The sequence below is a fragment of the Schistocerca gregaria genome, chromosome X, assembly GCF_023897955.1.
Source record: "Schistocerca gregaria isolate iqSchGreg1 chromosome X, iqSchGreg1.2, whole genome shotgun sequence".
Taxonomy (NCBI): Eukaryota; Metazoa; Arthropoda; class Insecta; order Orthoptera; family Acrididae; genus Schistocerca; species Schistocerca gregaria.
The window spans coordinates 554142202-554162612 of NC_064931.1; the positions used below are offsets into that span (position 1 = coordinate 554142202).

Sequence of the window (20411 nt, forward strand, 5' to 3'; positions counted from 1 at the left end):
AAGATTGTTGACAACTCATTTACAGAACTGCATCATTGTAATGCTTCTTCAGGAGAATTTCGAGAACGTCGACCAAAATCGTTTGTTAAAAAAGATACTGGAGCACAGCATGACTATAGAGAATTGACATGTGGTATACCACGAGATAGAGCCGTCCTGAGATATATCCAAGACTGCACACATCTGTGAGAAAGATCTGTTCCCGTATAATCCCGGTGCAATTTGACCCAAACTCAAAAACAGTCTCGTGTCAGTTGGTGTAAAGAAATGATCACAAATTGGACCTAGGGAATACAGAAACCGTATACAGGGGATAAAACTGTTCGGGTGTTCCAAAACGAACCGAAATCGACACCAACAAAAGTGGTTCGATTGAAAAGTATGTCCCAAAAGTGATCGCGTGTCTTTCATTGTTTTTGCAACACCTTAAACGGCGGTCCCCCACAATCTTCCTGCTGCGTTCTGGGCACGACGAGCTTCAGTTGGAGAGACTGCTTATCAAGCAATAATGTGTTAAATAGGGCCATATTCTCAATAGAAGTGTTCCTCAAAGATAGAACATTCCAAATAAAGCTTTTAGTAGATAATGGCAATATAATAGAAGCAGAAGGTAGGAAGGAGAATTATGGAAGCTTTGATATAGTTTATGTGGGAGGCTCAAATTGCGCAATTTGCTGTACAGTGTCACGAAAGACAGAGGAAAAAAGGAAAAGTTTGCTTCAACACCCCGTGAACGACGAAGTCATTAGAGAAGTCGTTGATAGCTGACACTGATGGAGAGTGATGCGACGTTTCCAATATTTTTCAACATTTCATAGAAGGCTTGTGGCAAACAAATTGTTCTAGACCAGTTGTATTAACTGTTTTTCGATTCACTAGACCAGTAGTCACGACATATGCAGAGTAACCAAGGAAACAAGCGATCATTTCCTGGAAAGTGCTTTGCAACCGAATCACTCTTGTTGGTGTTGGTTTCGGTTCGTTTTGGAGCACCCGAACACAGTTCGTTCAAGTAGTGTTGAACGAAGTGTGACAGAAACCTGAACAACAGGGGGCTGACGTAGTAGAACATGCATTGATACTGTGAAATGGCGCATTGATAATGGCTATGCACAGGCCGAAATCTAGATTTGCCGAATAAAACCTGCAAGAAAAGGACGACTGATTGCTGCGCTCTATCATTTGAAAGGACCTCAAGAAGTGTGTATACTTCGCAAGAGTGATAATACTGCTGCTCGTTTGCAATACACCTGGCATCTGATGGAAGTCACGTGTTTGATTTCGGTTCAGCCACTAATTTTGGATGAAGCGAGAAATGGTTCAAATGGCTCTGAGCACTATGGGACTCAACTGCTGTGGTCATTAGTCCCCTAGAACTTAGAACTACTTAAACCTAACTAACCTAAGGACATCACACACATCCATGCCCGAGGCAGGATTGGAACCTGCGACCGTAGCAGTCGCACGGTTCCGGACTGCGCGCCTAGAACCGCGACACCACCGCGGCCGGCGATGAAGCGAGAAACGATAAGTTTACAGCGCTAACGCAGTTTGATGACGTGCTACTGGCTCGCCGCTTGGTACAATTAATTCGTAGATTTAGTTGTGGGCGTATGAAGTTCGAGAAAAGAACCTGCTACTGTGCTCCAAACCTCAAAGTTCCCCGATTTCATTACATAACTGCAGAATATGTGTGGACACACACACACACACACACACACACACACACACACACACACACACACACACACAGAGAGAGAGAGAGAGAGAGAGAGAGAGAGAGAGAGAGAGAGAGAGAGAGAGAGAGAGTCTCTGTAAAGTCGGGACAGTCCCATTCCTGCTCCAGCAGTTGTACATAGCACCAAGCAGTATGTTTTCTTCCCGTGATATGAGTAGGTTTAACTATAAATCTGGTCGTAAATTCGTACCATACGCGAATTAGTGCGAAAGCAGAAGTACAAAGTGTCAACCTTGACCAGTGAATTGTGACGTGTACATGATAATTTGCAACGATTGCTATTTCCGACAATTAACTTCCCCCTGCAATATGAGGTGAAACGACACACATTCGTGAAGCAAATACACCGTCTGATCAAAAGTACCAGTAGATCTCACGAGAGGAGAACCCGCCATTATAAAAGAAAACGGACTGTATTGTGTTGTCAGTAGGGAGGCTTTAACGACAGAACGGGTCGGTCGGGAGAGCTCAGTGACTTCGAAGGTGGACTAATCATTGGATGTCGCCAGCTTAAGAAATCCATCAGACCATTTCAAACACTCTGAAGCTACACAAGTCTACTGTTGGTGATGTTACTGTGAAGTACTAACGCGAAGAAACAAACACAACTAAACCAAGTCCAATTGGACCTCATGTACTGCCAGATGGCGACCGTCGGGTAATATGAAGGATGGTTGTAAAAAATCCCACGAAATAACGTGAAGGAATCACTCGTAATTTCCCAGGTGCCACCAACAGTCCAGCTAGCAGTGTGACAATGCGAAGGGAGTTAAAAAGAATCGGGTACAATAGACCAGCACCTTCTCATAAATCACACATTTCTGTAGTAAATGCTAAGCAACGCTTTGGATGGTGCAAAGAGCGACGCAATTGGACTGTGGATGCCTGGAAACTAGGAATTCGGAGTGTCGGAGTGATGCATCACGCTGTATCCTGTGACAGTGATGTATGGCGGACGTGATGTTAAGGGATGGGTGTATTTTTCGTGGTTATGGTGTGGTTCCGGTTCCCTTCTTGAGCCAAAAAAAAACTGTAAATGCAGGAGGACATTAAAGCTGGTGTGTTGAGTGAATTTTGGTGTCAGCGTGACACTGTACCCTGTCATGACGCATCTGTGAGGCTACAATTTGTGGACAGTAACAGTCCTGAAATGGACTGGCCTATCCTGAGTCCCCACCTGAACTCACAAGGGTATGGTCCAGTCAGACGTGTCGTAACTTACCCGACATTATTCAAACAGGAAGAATGCACCGAAAGAAATGCACTCTCAAAATGTTAGCTGCTAAGGCGCACTGCAATTATTTTTTAAAGATTGTGGAAGTTACTAATTTTTGTCGCAGGAAGAACTGCTTATAGCAGCCCCTAGCGCGAGAATCGGCGAATAAAATGATGCAGCCGTGGCACGAGAACGTAGCGTACTTCCCATTGGCCTAGAATCATAATATTTGGCAAGAAGTAAGTTTCACAATGTAACCAAAAGAAAAAAATCCGATTACAGTTAATTTGTAATTATAAAAAAATTGTCACTTGTTATCCGAATATCTGTCCTGTTAACACCACTTTTTCTCACTGTTGGGCAGCCTATATCGATGTCGGTAACAGACAAAAATAGTTGATATTCTCGATTCCCGGGATGGATGAACTATCTGTAAAAATAATTAAGATTGTACGAAACCGGCACGTGAGACCTATTCGCACATATACGGAATTAAAAAAAAAAAAAAAAACTTGCAGTGTGCCTCAGAAGCTAAAATTTTGGCATTGTGTTTCTTTCGGTGTATTCTTCCTGCAGGTTTCGACGTGTCGGATCGGACCATGCCCTTGTCAGTGGAACACCTTTGGGGTAAGTTAGAATGTCGATTTCGCTACAGACCCCAGAATCCAACATCACTACCTTATCTGGTTTCGGCTCTGGAGGAAGAATGAGTAGCCATTCATGCACTTATCTAGGCGCTTTAGTTTGGAACCGCGCGACTGCTACGGTTGCAGGTTCGAATCCTGCCTCGGGCATGGATGTGTGTGATGTCCTTAGGTTAGTTAGGTTTAAGTAGTTCTAAGTCTAGGGGACTGATGACCTCAGATGTTAAGTCCCATAGTTCTTAGAGCCATTTGAACCATTCTGCTCTCTCTTTGTTTCCCAACTCTCATGAATTTCCCAACATGCATCTTTCCATTGGTCGCTAAACACCATACAGTTTTTGAATAGTTTACCCATTAAAAATTACTATCTGTTCAGTTATATACACTTGACCGTAAAATTTCCTTTCGGACATATGGGAATCTTAGTTTTTAAAACACCCCAGGAGTTTTATGCTGTTCTGTTTCATAGTTCTTTTGTTCTGCTGTTTTCTTTTCGTTGTGTTTGGTGTACGTTATTGTAGTCTGACTGTAATTTTGATTTCCAGGTTTACTTTCAAACTTGCTATTCTCAGTTCTTCGATTTATTGATGAATTTTATATGAATTAGAAACAAACGGTGTAACGCTGATTTGCAAAAAGGAGTTCGATTGTGTATGTTCCGTTTACCCGCATTCCTCTCTCTTTATCCCTGCGTAAGGATCCAAAAACTTCCTCTAGGACTGCAAAGAACAGATTTAATCTATTGAATCTCCTTTGGTGATCCCTTTACAATTTTGAATTTTAAGTTATCCTGATGGAGTGTAATGGAAGCTGCAACGCTAATGTACACTGCCGGGGAAAAAATGCAACACCTTAGAGGACTGTGCTCGGTGTCACCAAGATATAATAATTGGACACTGATGGGTTATAGTGATAGTGTTTCATTGGCCACTGTTATCGGCGATCAGATGGCGCTCAGGAGACGTGTCTGTGGAGCCTTTGTTTTCATTCTGCAGGCAGTAACTGTGCTGAGATTTAGAGGTGAACAGTGTTCGCAACATTCATTCTAGGGTACAACCGTGCTCCATCGACGAGTCGTTCGGGCACGAAATTCTGGCGGATGTTGCAACTGCCGTGTCATCTCGGATGATTAGGAATCGTCTGCTTGCAGCAGGATTACGATCAAGTGTGCCTCTGGCCAGGCTACCACCGACACCACTCTGGTAGGTATCGTGAAAGAATTGATGAAGAGTGGAATTACGTTATCTGTTATCTTCAGTAGAGTAGGTTCTGCCTGCATGCGAGCGATGGACGTACACGTGTATGTTGTAGACTTGGTCAGCTGCCCGTTCCAGAGTGATTTCGCCCACGACACATAGGTTCCATCCCAGGCTTTATAGCGTGGGGGGTCATACGTTGCAACTCGCGGCCACATTTGGTGTTCTGCAGGTTAAAGTGACAAGTGATAGCTACATATCACCGGCTGTTACGTCGTGCTATTACCATTTCTTCAACAGGAAGGTGGTGAGCTTTTTCAGCGGGACCAGGGACAACAAACAGCATTACCAAATTTTAACAGAAGGCTCAAGATCCTCGGGGTAGTCTGTCGCGTGGTGCCTTTCGCCATGTTAATGATCTTTTGCATGCGCGAGCACTCGCCTGCGTTGCCGCCCGGTTGCGGGTGGAGGGGAGGAGGGTGTGTGTGGGCGGGTGGAGCGTAAAGCTGTATTCGTCCGACTGTTTGGTCCGAATTTGTCTTCATCGTACTCCTACAATAATGGACTACCGGTCACCTTAGTTGTCAATAAAGTGTCGTTCAGGCTGTTGAATTTTGTTTCCCCGGCAGTGTATTTGCTCATCGGTATGCACAGGCAAGTCGAATCAATACCTTCTTTGTTAAATGTTGTAACTACAGGTTTTGTTAAAACTGAACGCGAGCAGTGGTGAAAGACAAACTCGTTTGACTGTTAAAGTGTGTATCGAGGTGGAGGGCAGGTGTGTGAGGTGCGGCGCCGTGTGTTGCAGATGTACTCGTCGCAGGTGCGCGACTCGCTGGGCCAGCTGCACGTGGCGCACTACGCGGACGACCTGGGCGTGCTGGAGGAGCGGCGGACGCGCACGCCGCAGCCGCCAGGCCCCGGCCCCGGCGCCGCCGCCGGGCCCACGGCCGCCTGGCGCAAGGCGCGTCCGCCGCAGCCCCCGCAGCCGCCGCCCCCGCAGCCGCCCCCACAGCAGCAGCGCTCCCCGCAGCCGCAGACGGCGCCCTCTCCGGGACAGGTAAACGCGATCGTAATAGTCTTAACAGGGAGACTGAGTAACACGTCAGTGAACCCTTAAGAAGGATGTTGACGACGACCAGATTTTTCGAAGAAACGTGTTAAAAAATGTGAACCAGACTAATTAACACATATGAAACTACACTAACGGATAAAAACTGCAGCTCCAAGAAAATGATTGATGTAGGGGAATGAATACATTTGTCCAGCTAACATATTTAAATGATTAACATTCCAAGGTCATAGGTTAAGGTAAGCTGGTACATTAATAACTGGTGTAACCGCCAGCATGTTGAATGCACGCGTGCATGCATTGTATTACACAGGTGCCGGATGTCAGTTTGTGGGATGGAGTTCAATCCTTATTGTTCTTGGTCGGTCAGTAAAGGGACGGTTAATGCTGGTGTGGATGACGTTGTGAGTTGTCGCCCCATGATGTCCCGTATGTGCTAGGTAGGAGACACATCTGGTGATCGAGCAGGTCAAGGCAACGTGTCGACCCTGTGTAGAGCTTGTTGGGTTACAACAGCGGTATGCACAACTTCCAGTCTCAAAGTTATCTAACGCTCACGACCGTTACAGCATATATTTAAAGCAAGCCTGAATTCCAGCCTCATAGTGATGCTGTTAGCGCCATTCTCATGCCACTGGCGCGAAATTTTAACTGAGATCATATTTCAGGTGTAAAAACACACCTACCAACTTTCGTTTATGTCGCCCAAGTCCTCCTCGACGTCGCGATTTTTTTCGTCACTGTATTTTGATGAGTCAGTAAATAAGTCGCAAGCTGGGATAGATACGTCTGAGCTGCGTGTACAGGCCTAAAATTTCTTTTCCTTTTCAGCATACTCCCCTTGTAAAATTACGCATTTGTCCCAACGTTCGGCAAGACGTTCGAAGCCCGTACTATAGAATTCTTGAGCAGCGTTCCCATCAAACACGTGCCCTCTCGGAATATAACAAGCTTATTTGGTTCCTTAAATTGCTGCAACCCGCAAGACCGATGTGTCCTGCTGGTAGCGAAATACCCCCAGGCGGAGAAACAAACTAGATAAGCAGGGCGGCCTGGACGCTCCTTGTTTGTGATTTTTTGTCTTTTGCTGAATTCCTGTATCCAATTGCAGGCAAATTTGTATGAAATACAGTTCTAATCATGTACGGAACGAATTTCTCTTTCGACGCCCGCTCTCGACAGTCCCTCGGCTGACAAAAAATCTCGTTCTAGTCGGGTACACACTCGTAGCACACGCGCCTTCTCGGTCTGACTGTAAATCGTTAATCATTGGCCGCGGAGTACTGCATATCGGACTTCTTCCACTCCACATGTACTGTCATCTTCTATATACGTATAGGCGCGGAATTTGAAACGATACGCGGGCTTCTAGCATTTACGACTTATTTATTGACTCACCCTCGTGTACTGAAGGCTTTCACGACTGGATGTCTTAGCTGTTGGTGAGTCTTCCAGGTTGGATAGGCATGGTCCACGGAACTTTTCCGTTCCTAACATTTAGTCCAGAGCTACGCTGGAGATCTTGACAGTCTCCAACACTTAGGGGAAAGCGGAGTACGTCTCAAAACGCCCAGCGCAACTCCGGACGAAACGTTAGGAACGGAAAAGTTTCACGGACCGTGACCATAAAGATCTGAAGATTGACGATCTGCTGAGACTGTGGTAATGCACCACGCATATTCCTCACGGCGAGAGAAGAGTCCTGAGAGTTCAAGAGGGCTAGCGCGGCTATTCGAGCCCCTGCCACTAACGCAACTTTTAAGTTTCTTTGGCGACGCCTCACTTGTGCCGGCGACTATGACTTTTGTGTATACAGGATGGTCCATTGATAGTGACCGGATCAAATATCTCACGAAATAAGCGTCAAACGAAAAAACTACAAAGAACGAAACTTGTCTAGCTTGAGGGGGAAACCAGATGGCACTATGGTTGGCCCGCTAGATGGCGCTGCCATAGGTCAACTGCGTTTCTTAAAAAAAAATAGGAAACCCCATTTTTTATTACATATTCGTATAGTACGTACAGAAATTTGAATGTTTTATTTGGACCACTTTTTTCGCTTTGTGATAGATGGCGCTGTAATAGCCACAAACGTATACGTACGTGCTATCACGTAACATTCCGCCAGTGCGTACGGCATTTGCTTCGTGATGCGTTACCCGTGTTAAAATGGACCATTTACCAATTGCGGAAAAGGTCGATATCGTGTTGATGTACGGCTATTGTGATCAAAGTGCCCAATGGGCGTGTGCTATGTATGCTGCTCGGTATCCTGGACATCATCCAAGTGTCCGGACCGTTCGCAGGATAGTTACGTTATTTATGGAAATAGGAAGTGTTCAGCCACATGTGAAATTTCAACCACGACCTGCAACAAATGATGATGCCCAAGTAGGTGTTTTAGCTGCTGTCGCGGCTAATGCGCACTTCAGTAGCAGACAAATTGCGCGAGAATCGGGAATCTCAAAAACGTCGGTGTTGAGAGTGCTACATCAACATCGATTGCACCCGTACCATATTTGTATGCACCAGGAATTGCATGGCAACGACTTCGAACGTCGTGTACAGTTCTGCACTGGGCACAAGAGAAATTACGGGACGATGACAGATTTTTTGCACGCGTTCTATTTGGCGACGAAGCGTCATTCACCAAAAGCGGTAACGTAAACCGGTATAATATGCGCTATTGGGCAACGAAAAATCCACGATGGCTGCGACAAGTGGAACATCAGCGACCTTGGCGGGTTACTGTATGGTTCGGCATTATGGGAGGAAGGATAATTGGCCCCTGTTTTATGAATGGCAACTAAATGGTGCAACGTATGCTAATTTCCTACGTAATTTTGTACCGATGTTACTACAAGATGTTTCATTGCATGTCAGAATGGCGATGTACTTCAACATGATGGATGTTCGGCACATAGCTCGCGTGCGTTTGAAGCGGTATTAAAGCATATTTCATGACAGTTGGATTGGTCGTCGAAGCACCCTACCATGGCCCGCACGTTCACCGGATCTGATGTCCCCGGATTTCTTTCTGTGGGGAAAGTTGAAGGATATTTGCCATAGTAATCCACCGACATCACCTGTCAACATGCGTCAGCGCATTGTCAATGCATGAGCGAACATTACGGAAGGCGATTTACTCGCTTTTGAGAACAATGTCGTTACACGTATTGCCAAATGCATTGAGGTTGACGAACATTATTTTGAGCATTTATTGCATTAATGTGGTATTTACAGGCAATCACGCTGTAACAGCATACGTTCTCAGAAATGGTAAGTTCACAAAGATACATGTATCATATTGTAACAACCGAAATAAAATGTTCAAACGTACCTACGTTCAGTATTTTAATTTAAAAAAACCTACGTATTACCAACTGTTCGTCAAAAATTGTGAGCCGTATGTTTGTTACTATTACATACAGCGCCATCTGCCACAAAGCGAAAAAGTGGTCCAACTAAAACATTCATATTTCTTTATGTATTATACGAATATTTAATAAAAAATTAGGGTTCCTATTTCAAAAAACGCAGTTGATATCCGTTTGACCTATGGCAGCGCCATCTAGCGGGCCGACCATAGCGCCAACTGGTTTCCCCCTACAAGCTAGACAAGTTTCGCTCTTTGTAAGTTTTTCGTTTGGCGCTTATTTCGTGAGATATTTGGCCCGGTCACGATCAATGGACCACCCTATATTGATGGCAGCCTTTTGCACCACCTCCTTTAACCCTCGCAATACCAGGGGGCACGGTTACTTTATGCCCACCTTTTGAAAATCTTATAATCCAGTCATTTAAAATTTTGAAAAAATATTTAATGTTTTTAATGGATTTTCCTACCAGATTCCATAAATGTTTTAAATTTTTAGTTAAACTTAACCGAAAAATTTAAGTCTTACTAGTAGATGTCGTTTTCCCCAGTTTATGTAAGATTCAGTATTTTCAGGTTCGGGACCTTACTTACCAAATGTATGTTGTGAGTAAAAGCCAACAATAATTAATGAAATTAGAATTTTGTAAATAATTTTTTAGATTAGGCAAAATACTCCCCCGCCCCGTCCGGTTGGGAGTATACGTCACTGAAAGTATGTTGTTAATATAAATCAACAACAATTAACGAATTTTTCATTTTTTTCAGGTGAGCATAAAATAGCCCCGCCCCCCTCCCCTTGGTAATGCGTTTTATGGAAAATGTATTGCGCGTTATGGAAAAGGCGTTGATATTGCTAGGGTTAAAGCTGGAAACTGTATTACTTGCACTAAGGTTCATATTTCGGCGTACAGAGTAAGATTACGTACCTTCCGGGGAAAAAATGCCAAGTGATGAAAGTGACTACTGGTGGAACATTTTGTAGTGTAATGTGGATACCTGAACTGGGTAGAAAACTGCCAAATGAATAGGAACACATTCCTAGTTATGTGCACAGAATCAGCTAATGTTGTGTAACTGGCCTTTGGTTGTGTAAGAGAATTTTTGCCACTAAAAGAGAATGTGGGTATAGCAGTTTACAAAATTAGCCAGCTATATACCTTATAGGGTTCCTTCCAAGAGGTTAGATTTAGCTAATTCATCAGATACACAATGATTCGTGTACATTTTTCCCTCTAATAAACGTGAAATATATTTCTTTTGTATACTTCACTTAAAATTTGTTGGGTATTCGACGTTTCACCGAATTTAGTGGTACGGTCCAGATGCAAGCCAATCGCACTTCCTTCTCGAGCGCCATGTGCTCGCTGTGTTGCAGGTACTTGCAGAGCTTCTCCAATTGTGGTTGCAAGCGCGCCTCCAACCTGTCGTTAGCTACTGCAGTCTGGCAATGAATAATTTTCTGGTCGGTCCAGTATATATTTTCCGTCACCTTTTTGTCAATTTATTGGCTTGTGGGCCGTGCCAGTTCAGTCATCTTAATAGCAATGTCAATTGTGACGATACGAAGGCAAGGACAATACAGTACCCAGTCCCTGAGCCTGGAAAATCTCCGACCCGACTGGGAATCGAACCCGGACCCCTTCGTGTAGCTGCCGAGGTGGACTTTTCCGTCACTTCACACGAAATCTGTTCGTTCCTATTAACTACGTGTGAAACAGCGAGTAGCAACATGTAAACCAATTCATTACTCTAATGCGGTAAGTGTTTACATGGGAGCGAAAATAGATAGTGAAAGCTGAACTCCGTTATTGCCAGAATTGATATTTCGGTAAGCAGACAGAAGCGATATTTCAAAATCAGTTTACGAGAAGCCCGATTAGATCTCGTGTAAAAGTATTGCGTGTCAGACATTACTGTCCAATATGACATCCATTGCCTGCGATTTTACCTGTTTGAGCGTTAACGTTGTTTTTGGAACACAGCGCACGCCACGATGCTACGGACTCATCGTACCACAACAGACACGAATGTGATACATTGAAAGCATATTGATTCGATCCCTCAATATCGGCCCTTAACAGTTTTGCGTTGTACTGATTTTGGGCAGGTAATTGGTACGCATGCGTATAGCTTGCGCTGTCTAATATGTTCCAAATGCCGAGCATAAAAATGTGATTTTTGCATTGCTCATAACCCGGGTTCTATTCGCGATAGAAAGGTAGGGTCAAATGTTTTGCACAGTCCTTGAGCTGGGGACCATTCGTGCACCCAACAGAAGGATCGTCTTACTGTAACCATCCTACCGTACAGGGTCAAAGTTTGAACATTATACCCTTCCTCCAGCTTAGGCAAATGGATCAAGTCGATTGGTTCTTTTTGCATTATATGGGGACTACGGTGCACCTGAAGGGACTAATGGAGGCACCATTTAGTACATAATTACGACTTAAAAATCATTTTGTTTTTAATGGGAAAAACCGACGTTTTCCATCGACGCTGGACGTCGTATGTGAAACTGTATGAGCAGTATTTTTTGGACTGACTCTAGCTACACGTTCCATAAGCGAAATTGCAAATATCACAGAAAATACCCCTGACGACCAAAAGGAGAGACACCCGGTGTATACAGGGTGAATCGCGTAACACTTGCACTGCAAATATTGCGAAAATGGAAAGTGCAACTGCTGTGCGGTTTTCACATAATGGACTAGTAATCAGGGACTCGTATTGTTACCCAATGAACAGATAGTAATAATACTTACAAAGTGTATTTTTGTGTATGAATACAATTTTTAAATGGTACAATGCCTATTGACATTAACAAACTAAAAGTATGGTATATTAGGATGTCGCTTTCTCCTTTATAGATGAGCTACATATTCCTAGAATTCTCTCAGTTGACCGAATTGACCATTCGCCTTCCCTACAGCCGACCTTTAACATGCTTGTTCCATTTCGTGCCCATTGTAACGTACTGGCTCTATTATTCAAAGATTCCACCAGCCAGTCACTTATTCGAGAAGCTACTCCGTATCGCCGTTAGTAGATCAGTAGGCGACGTTGTGACACAGTGTGGAACGCCTTTTAGTAATTTAGGAAGACGGAATAGACCTGTTCACCTGCAATTCTTATTCGAAGACGTCGTACATGAGTGAAGTAACTAGTTTTTCCCACGAGCGCTTTTGTTGTTTCCGTCCAGGAACCTCATAATATGTCAGTTTAGCATATGCTGTGGGTTCCTGCAACATAGGAACGTTGGCGATATTGGCCTATAATTATGGCATCCGAGCTTTTATCCTTTTGTAAACTGGACACACCTGCACTCTCTTCCAGTCATGTACGACTATTCACTGCGCAAAAGATTCTCAAAAAATACAAAGGAGCTAATACCGCAGCGTATTCAATGCAAATCTGACTGGAATTCCGCCAGGGTCTGGTGCCTTATTGATTTGTTAATTGTTTTGTAGTACGAGAGATGGTACTATTGTAATTTCTCTTTTGTATCTGTACAGCGTTCAGTAATTTATATGGAAATATCCTCATGAGTAAATACGTTTTTAAATGCGGAATTTGATATTTCTGCTTTCTCGTAGAGATAGTTTCAACACTAGAGTGATTCACGAGAGATTGAACGGAAGATTTGGATTCATTTATTGACGTCGCGTATGACCAGAAGTTCCTAGGACTTTCTGATTCGCCAGAATCTGACTGAAAATGATTGTAACCTTCCTGCATTGGCTTTCGTACGGATGCACGAGTTGCTGTTAACTTTACTCTGTCAGTTTCCTTGCAGTCTTTTGCAACGGGAGTGTAGTAGTCTCTATTTTTACAACATTCTCCGAATGGTACCATTAAATAAACGTGGGTCTCGAACATATTATATTGCTGTACATGGCACGTATGTATCCAAACCACGATTCATGATTAGCGGGTAAATAAATGACAAGAGCTAAAATTATCTGTGACAGCCCAACAGCCACCAGAATACATTAGTGGTGTTCGTGTTTAGTGTTGTTACCAGGCCTGGTAGTGTATATAATGGGCGTGAGCAGCGTCAGATGTTGAGTGACCGCTGTGAAGGAAGAATACAGACAAGCTGCTTGCGCCTGTGGGTCAGGGTGATCACCACCTGACAGAATTTGAAAGGTGCCTCGTTGGGGGTCTCCATTTCGCCGGGCGATCGAACTGTGTAATAACCAGATTTATGGATCATTTCGATGTGACAGTGGCCCACGGAAATGCGTGGGTAGGCATATTCGTCGTCAAGGTTCCGGTCGAACACGTCTAACCAACACAAGGGTAAATTGCCATATTATGTTCCAACCACATCGTGACCCATTCACAAGTAGTGGGCTCCCGGCAAAATTCTTTGTAATCCCGCACCATTGGTGGGAGGCTAGCAGCACCTGGACTAGAGAATTACCGTCCCTTAGCGTAGGTTGCCGTTAATACCACAGCACAAACAAGCTGTGTTTGGACCGATGCCGTGACCAGAAAGCATGCACAGCTGATGAATGGCGTCGTACTGTGGTCAGTGATGAATTTCGGTTCTGCTATGCCTCGGACTAGCGTAGGCAAATATGCATGCAATCTGGACAGAGGCCTCATTCCTATGAAATTTTGGAGAGGCGCAGGGAGTCACAGGTATGACGAGGCCACAACTGGTAGCGATTGAGGCAGCGTTCGTCACGGATATCCTGTGTCCTCATGTGTTACCTCTCGTGCAACAGTATCGTGGTGCCATTTTTCAACAAGACAATGCTCGTTCACACATGGTACCTGTGGTTATGAACTGTCTGCGTGATGTTGATGTACTTACGTGCCCACTCAGATCTCCAGATCTGTGCCCGATAGAAATTGCGTGGTAATAGCTCGGACGTAAATTCCGCACCAGTGCCAGTATTCAAGATATCGAAGACCCGTTAACAATAGTTGTGGGCCAGCTTGCCTCGTGAGGGGATACAAAGCCTGTATGACACACTTCCCAACCGAATCAGTGCATGGATACAGCACAAAGTGACTACAGCACCATATTGGCCATTGGGCTCATATTTCTAAGTTCTTTGTAAATTTGACCCGATTTTGTTATCATTGGAATAACGCCGCATTCCTAGTAAACCACTGAAGTTTCATTTCGTTTTCTTCTGACCTTCTGAGTGTATAACTTCTTTTTCCAGGTAGTTTATACTGCTAGTGTCAGTTCTATCAAACAAAAATATTCTCCTAGCTGTCTAGGTGATCTTTTGTGTTCGGTGACTATTACTTGCTGATCCCCCTCGTAGGTAACACTCTCCACGAGATTAGGTCTGTTTCTAATTAGGAGGTCAAAAATACTTTTTTCGGGACTAGTTGCTCGAGGCAGTTGTCAGTGTTTTCAGTGTTATAAGGGGCAGACAGATGGAAAGAAGTAAGTTAACTGTTCATTATTTCAAAAGTAATCGCCGTAACTGTTGATACATTTATCCTCCTGTGAGACAAGACGATCAGTGCTTTCATGGAAAAATGTTTGGGGTTGCCTACTGAACAATGATTGTATCTGGCTGTGCACCTCTTCATCCGAAGCAAAACCGACGAACACGAATATCTTTCTTCAGCGCTTCAAAAATATGTAAATCGCATGGGGAGACGTCAGGACAGTATGGAGGATATGAAAGGGCTTCCCATCGAAACTTATGCTGTGTACTCGAAATAACCTTAGCAACATGTGGACGGGCTCTCACACATTCTCCATACACTCCCGATCTCTCCCCATGTGATTTCCAAATTCTTGGAGCCCTGAAGAAAGACTTTCGTGGTCGTCGGTCTTTCTGTGTATGGACCCAGTCACTTGGCAGTGACACATCATACTAAAGTTACTTTCGTCTTTAAGTTTTGCACACCAGTGTAGTTCGCTGTCAAATTCCTCTTGTACCTCACTATTTTTAAGTCTTCTGCTTGTCGTTATAAACTCCTATCCTGGAGAATCTTATCTATCTTTGCGTATGTTGGGCGCAGTGCTGAAAATTTTCTTCTCTGTACTTCAGGTTTCAACCCAGATTGAATCTGTAGTATTAGGTGGGGCGACTGCTTCCTACAAGAGATGTGGGTTATGGGACTTTACTCTGAATCCTCCGGCAGTTAACAACTAGTGTTTTAAGACCCTGACACTCTGGCTTTGGTCTTCAATAACTGGTTTATCTGATGCTGGTTTTTGTATTTGTTGGTCTCGGAATATTGTTTAATCTCCAAAAGGAAACCACGTGCATCCCACATAATTCTTCCACAAAAGCGGCCGTTTTTTGTGTGCAGTACACGCCTGACCCATTCAGGACGTTTTCAGAAGTGTCTACTGTGAAGCGTAGGCAGAGGCGAGCTACGTTCACCACGTCCGGCAGTATCCTTAAAAAACTGAGAATCGACTCAGAATTCAGGACGCAGACGTCTTTGGTGCGTATGTGAGCGACGCTCGGCAGCTGCTCCCATGGTGGCCTCTTCCATGTGGTAGACAATTCTTAAATTTTGTTGGTTTCTCTCACGTAACGCTATTTCCCTAATAGGGAACATAACCCTCTGACACTGTAGACAAGGCACGTTGTCCCGTTCACAACGCGCTCTGCTGAACTGCACCGAGAACGCAGCTTTATTTCTACCTCAAACACACAAGTGGCTGTATATTGTATACAGGGTAGTCAGAAAAGCGCACCACACTGCCCAGCCTCTGGCTCGAATTTAGTCCTTACTGTCGTCCCATATCCAGTGCGGGTTTAGGAAACCAAACGAAGAAAAAGTTTGGCGACACCATTTTTTCAGTGGTCCTTGAATTTGCGCGCGCATCAGCCCCATTTTTTCACTTCAATGCTAATTAACTCTGAAACGGCGCACCGTACCGATTTTTTTTCTCAACAATTGTTACTCAGCACAACCTACCCTGCAACCCGCTTACAAATATTTCAAACTGTTTCCGACCATCCTGTGTAACGATTTCCTGCAGTACACAGAGTATTGAGAAAGAAGTCGCCGATAAAAAACACGTTCCGTGCAAGTCATGGGGTGGTGCAAACCTGTTTTTGAGCACTTAGCATAATGATACCAAACTGAACGATAGACGACATGAAGTACCGCTCAAAAAACTGGCGGTAACATGTGGTGAAGACTAGGAACGTCTATGTGACCCCCTTAACTCATTAAAATATACTGTCTCTCCTCTTGGTGCACGTCTTAACGCGAAGACGGATATCATTTACCTCAAAAACCAGCTATAAAAGTAAAACATAGCCTTACGCCTGTATCCTGATTAGAGAGGAACGGAATTCTCTGCGCCATCCAGCCGTCCAGATTTAGCTTTGCCATCGTTCCTGCAAATCCTGCAACGCGAATGTTGGGAAGGTTCCTTTGCAAGAAGAGCAGCCGATTTTCCTCCCTTACCCAATCCGAGCTTCTGCTCCATTCGTAGCGATTTCGTTGTTATCAGTCTTCCCTCTTTTTTGTACGTGCTTTAAACGCAAAACTACATTTACTTTTCCTCATTACAGTTGCTTCTCTGTGTAATGTGGACAGTTCTTTCAGTATGACGAAGAATTGAATTCAGCCACTTTGCCGGATGCATTGGGTGTTTTCTGGTATATGGGTGCTGTTACATTAGGTGTACTACAGAGTGTGCACCACATTCGAGACTAGAACAAGTCACTACCGCAATAATCAGCGCACTCGATGAACAGAGAACTACAAATCACTAGTAGGAAGCAAAATACAGGGGTCAGAATAAATGTTACATATTGCTGAAAATTTAATACTGAACGCTGTGATCCAGCAGTACGTTATGATTTCATTTCATTTATTTGTTTCTAATGTAATTCTAGCGGAAACAGTCCACATTTCTAATACGAGGGGGCAGTATGCGCAGTCTGTGGCAACTGTTCATCTGTGAACATTGCAGTACTATTACCGTGTGTCATAACGTGACTTGTGTTGCTGCAGGATGCTTTGGACAACAGTTAACATACGATCAGAGGCTGCGTATAGTCACACTAATGGAGCAGTGGACGAGACAGGTGGACATTACAGGAATGGCGCTGTGAGTCAAAGTGATGTCTCTAGAATCTGGAATGTGTTTATAGTGACAGGATCAGTTGGGGATCGTCACAGAAGTGGCCACGCAAGAAAAAAACAGGTGTGTGAGATCAATATCTGCGTATAACAGCAAGCAGAAACCCCCAACAAAGTGCAGTACGTTTACGTGACAGTTTCAAACAGCTGCAGGAGTGCAGGTTCAACACGAACGATATCAAATGGCTCCATCAGTACGGATTACGTGCCAGATGACCTGTCAAGGCTCATCATCAAAATTGGGTTCGGATAGGGGCTAATGTTGCATGAGCACGAAACCATCCTTTGTGGACTAGGCAGCAATGGGACACAGGTGGTTTTTTTATGAGACCCGTATCAGTCTCCACGGTAAAATACTGACATTTGTAAGTGGAGGCGACGAGGACAACGGTTACACCCTAACCTTAATGTAGGCCGTCACCCTAATCACTGCTGTTCAGTCATGTTATGTGGAGTCGTGTATGGCTGCAGGACACCCCTTGTGCCAGTACATGGGATGATGACTGGGGTGAAGTATCGCGACGACATCTTTGCACTAATCGTGACTCCACTTAAGTAGCCCACATGCAGAAGTCGCTAACTGCGTGAAATGAGATAATCGCGAATAACTCGTCTCATTCAAACTATTAAAGGTTTTTTTCGAAAGATAATAAAAAAAAAGTAATCAATTACATTGTATCAATGTCATAAATCTGCGATTATGTTTTATACAATAAAATTTTGAGTGAAGTATTGGCTTAGCGGTTTTTACACCCTTTTTACGCAGTTACAGAGTTTTGCAAAACGTATGAATCCACTTACGAAGCAAACATTCGGTTGCAAAACCCGTCATTTGGTGATATGATATGTTGAAAATAACAAAAGGATGGAATTTAATTATTGCGAATATAAACAGAATACGTTTTATATTAAAGGCAAGTCATAAAAATATACAAAATTGACATATAAAAATACGAAGTCGACATTATTCTTCCAGGAAAAGCTGACTTATTTAACGCCAAAAAGAAGACAAAAATAAATGTTCAACGTTAGGTTAAAAGAAAATACACCATCGTGCTTTTCACATCACAAGATGTTGTAGAAAATGAAATAAGCTCCAAAATGCATCTTAGTAAAACATTGACAAAATTTTAGAAAATAATAAATACGGCGGAAAGTTACATCTCATTTAAAACAACAAAAAAACTTTTATTAAATGAAATTGGCGGAAAATAGCTTTTCAGTGACATCGACCTCAACGTTGTCCATCAACTCAAAATCTCTTCCTGCTACTTCCTCGTTCTGAGGATTGGCAGCGGCAGGAGTGACTTTGAGAGTACCTTCCAGCCTGTCTAAGCCCTCGGTGTAGAATTTGAGTTTGTCATTGGCCTCCCAGTCTTCACCGAAGTGGAGCTTCAAAAGCCTTTTGACGGCACCGAGTTTGTTACTGAAAGTTCTACACCAGCTGTGATTGGTGTTGGGCCATTTCCTTTGCTGAAATTTCTTTCCCCTCTACAGGATGCGTTTCCCATTTAAAGCTTCAAAATTGTAGAAAGGCTCTTCGCAAACTAGACAAATCTTCCTGGTTTTGCTTTTTGTGAACATGACTTTTTTGGCTTTTTGAATCTGGAAATACCAGTTACCTGCAACTTTCACTAAGCCTTCCTCAAATGTCATAACAATTAGCGTCGGCACAGTCTTCGTTGTATGACATTGCTTTAATAATACTTTTCATGTTCTTACCTTTCTGTTTTGGAAATATCTCTTTTCCACTAATCGGGACGCCTCTTCCTTTTCCGCGAGGGACCGTCGCCCTCGGTCTCCTTCTGGTCATTTGCAACTACTGCGATGGGTCCGACTTCTTGAAGAATTCGTACTATCTCGGTTATTACGCTGGTCAGCTGAAGTCTGCTTACTGGCATATCTTTCGACATGCATCTGCAGAGAGAGCTTCATTGTTGCGTACGTATTTGCTACACCGCAGCCAGCGTAGCACTGAATAAGAAAAATCATAACAGAGTGAAAGGTAGCTTTGAATGTCTTGATTGGTAAGTCTGATGTCAGTTGGCGTTCTTCGCATCCAGACATGGCCCCTCGACCACAATGCCTGTTGGACTTGCCGGGTCTTGCAAACGTTGCACATTTAGCAGGCTTTGCACCTGAAGACAAAGTGTAGTTAACGGCCTTTGCAACCGAACACTATTTTCTACAGACATTTTCAACGTTTCATAGTGGGCTTTGCACCCTGAAACGTATACCGTCGAGTAGGCGCTGAAAAAAATCCATACGGTATTGTGCTTAATTCGAAATAGACAAAAATGCATTTATCGGCTTTTGACTGTGGGGTACTCATTTGGTGAATATATTGGAGTTAGATTCATGCTGGTGAACTATATTACACACCTCATCGTCACAATCTTCTGAGCACCTCCCTAGTGGAGCATAGAATCAGTGACATGGAATGGCCTCCACATTCTCTTGATCACAGCTGCGCTGACAATGGATGGACCATGAGTAACGAGCGGTTTGCAATCGTCCTGTCCCACTAGAGATCTTACAGAGCATCATAGAGGCCACTGTGGAGGAATAGAATAATATCCCACAGGCTTATCTGGACAATTTGGTAAGGAGTATTCTTCACCACCTTCAGAATTCTCTCCAATAAAGAGGAGGACCAGTTGATTCTTAAGCAATGTGTTACGCAAGATGAGAGTGAGAAGAAACTGTACTGTTTGCAGTGTTCGTAGAGTATTTTTGTTTATGTTTACCAAGTGGAAATGTGTTTTATCTTTATTTTTGTGTTCTTATAACTGTACTTGACACAACAAAATCAGTTTTATTTACAATTATGCCCAGTACTGACACAGGCAACATTAATTTTGACCACTGTATTTTGGGGGTGGGGGGTGGGGGGGAGACTAATTTACGATGTGGGTAATTCCGTGACACCTATACTAGCGATCAGGTTCGGCGTTGTTTAACTTCCAAAGTAATCGCAAACCGCATACGGAATTTTGTAAACATGCACATCCTAACAAGAAACACCCAGAAGAGATGTAGGAAACGAAATTATACTCTACAGTTTGAGAGGGTATGGGATGT

At 43.7% G+C, this 20411-nt stretch overlaps 1 protein-coding gene across 16 annotated transcripts in view; it reads left to right on the forward strand.

Annotated features, from left to right (window-relative positions):
• LOC126297434 (trithorax group protein osa-like) overlaps positions 1-20411 on the forward strand; it is a 307341-nt gene that overhangs the window by 46812 nt on the left and 240118 nt on the right. For all 16 annotated transcript variants that reach the window (XM_049988261.1, XM_049988269.1, XM_049988262.1 and 13 more), the window contains one exon: positions 5603-5854. In XM_049988261.1, coding sequence (XP_049844218.1) covers positions 5603-5854 — 252 coding nt within the window. The remainder of the gene's footprint in view (positions 1-5602; positions 5855-20411) is intronic.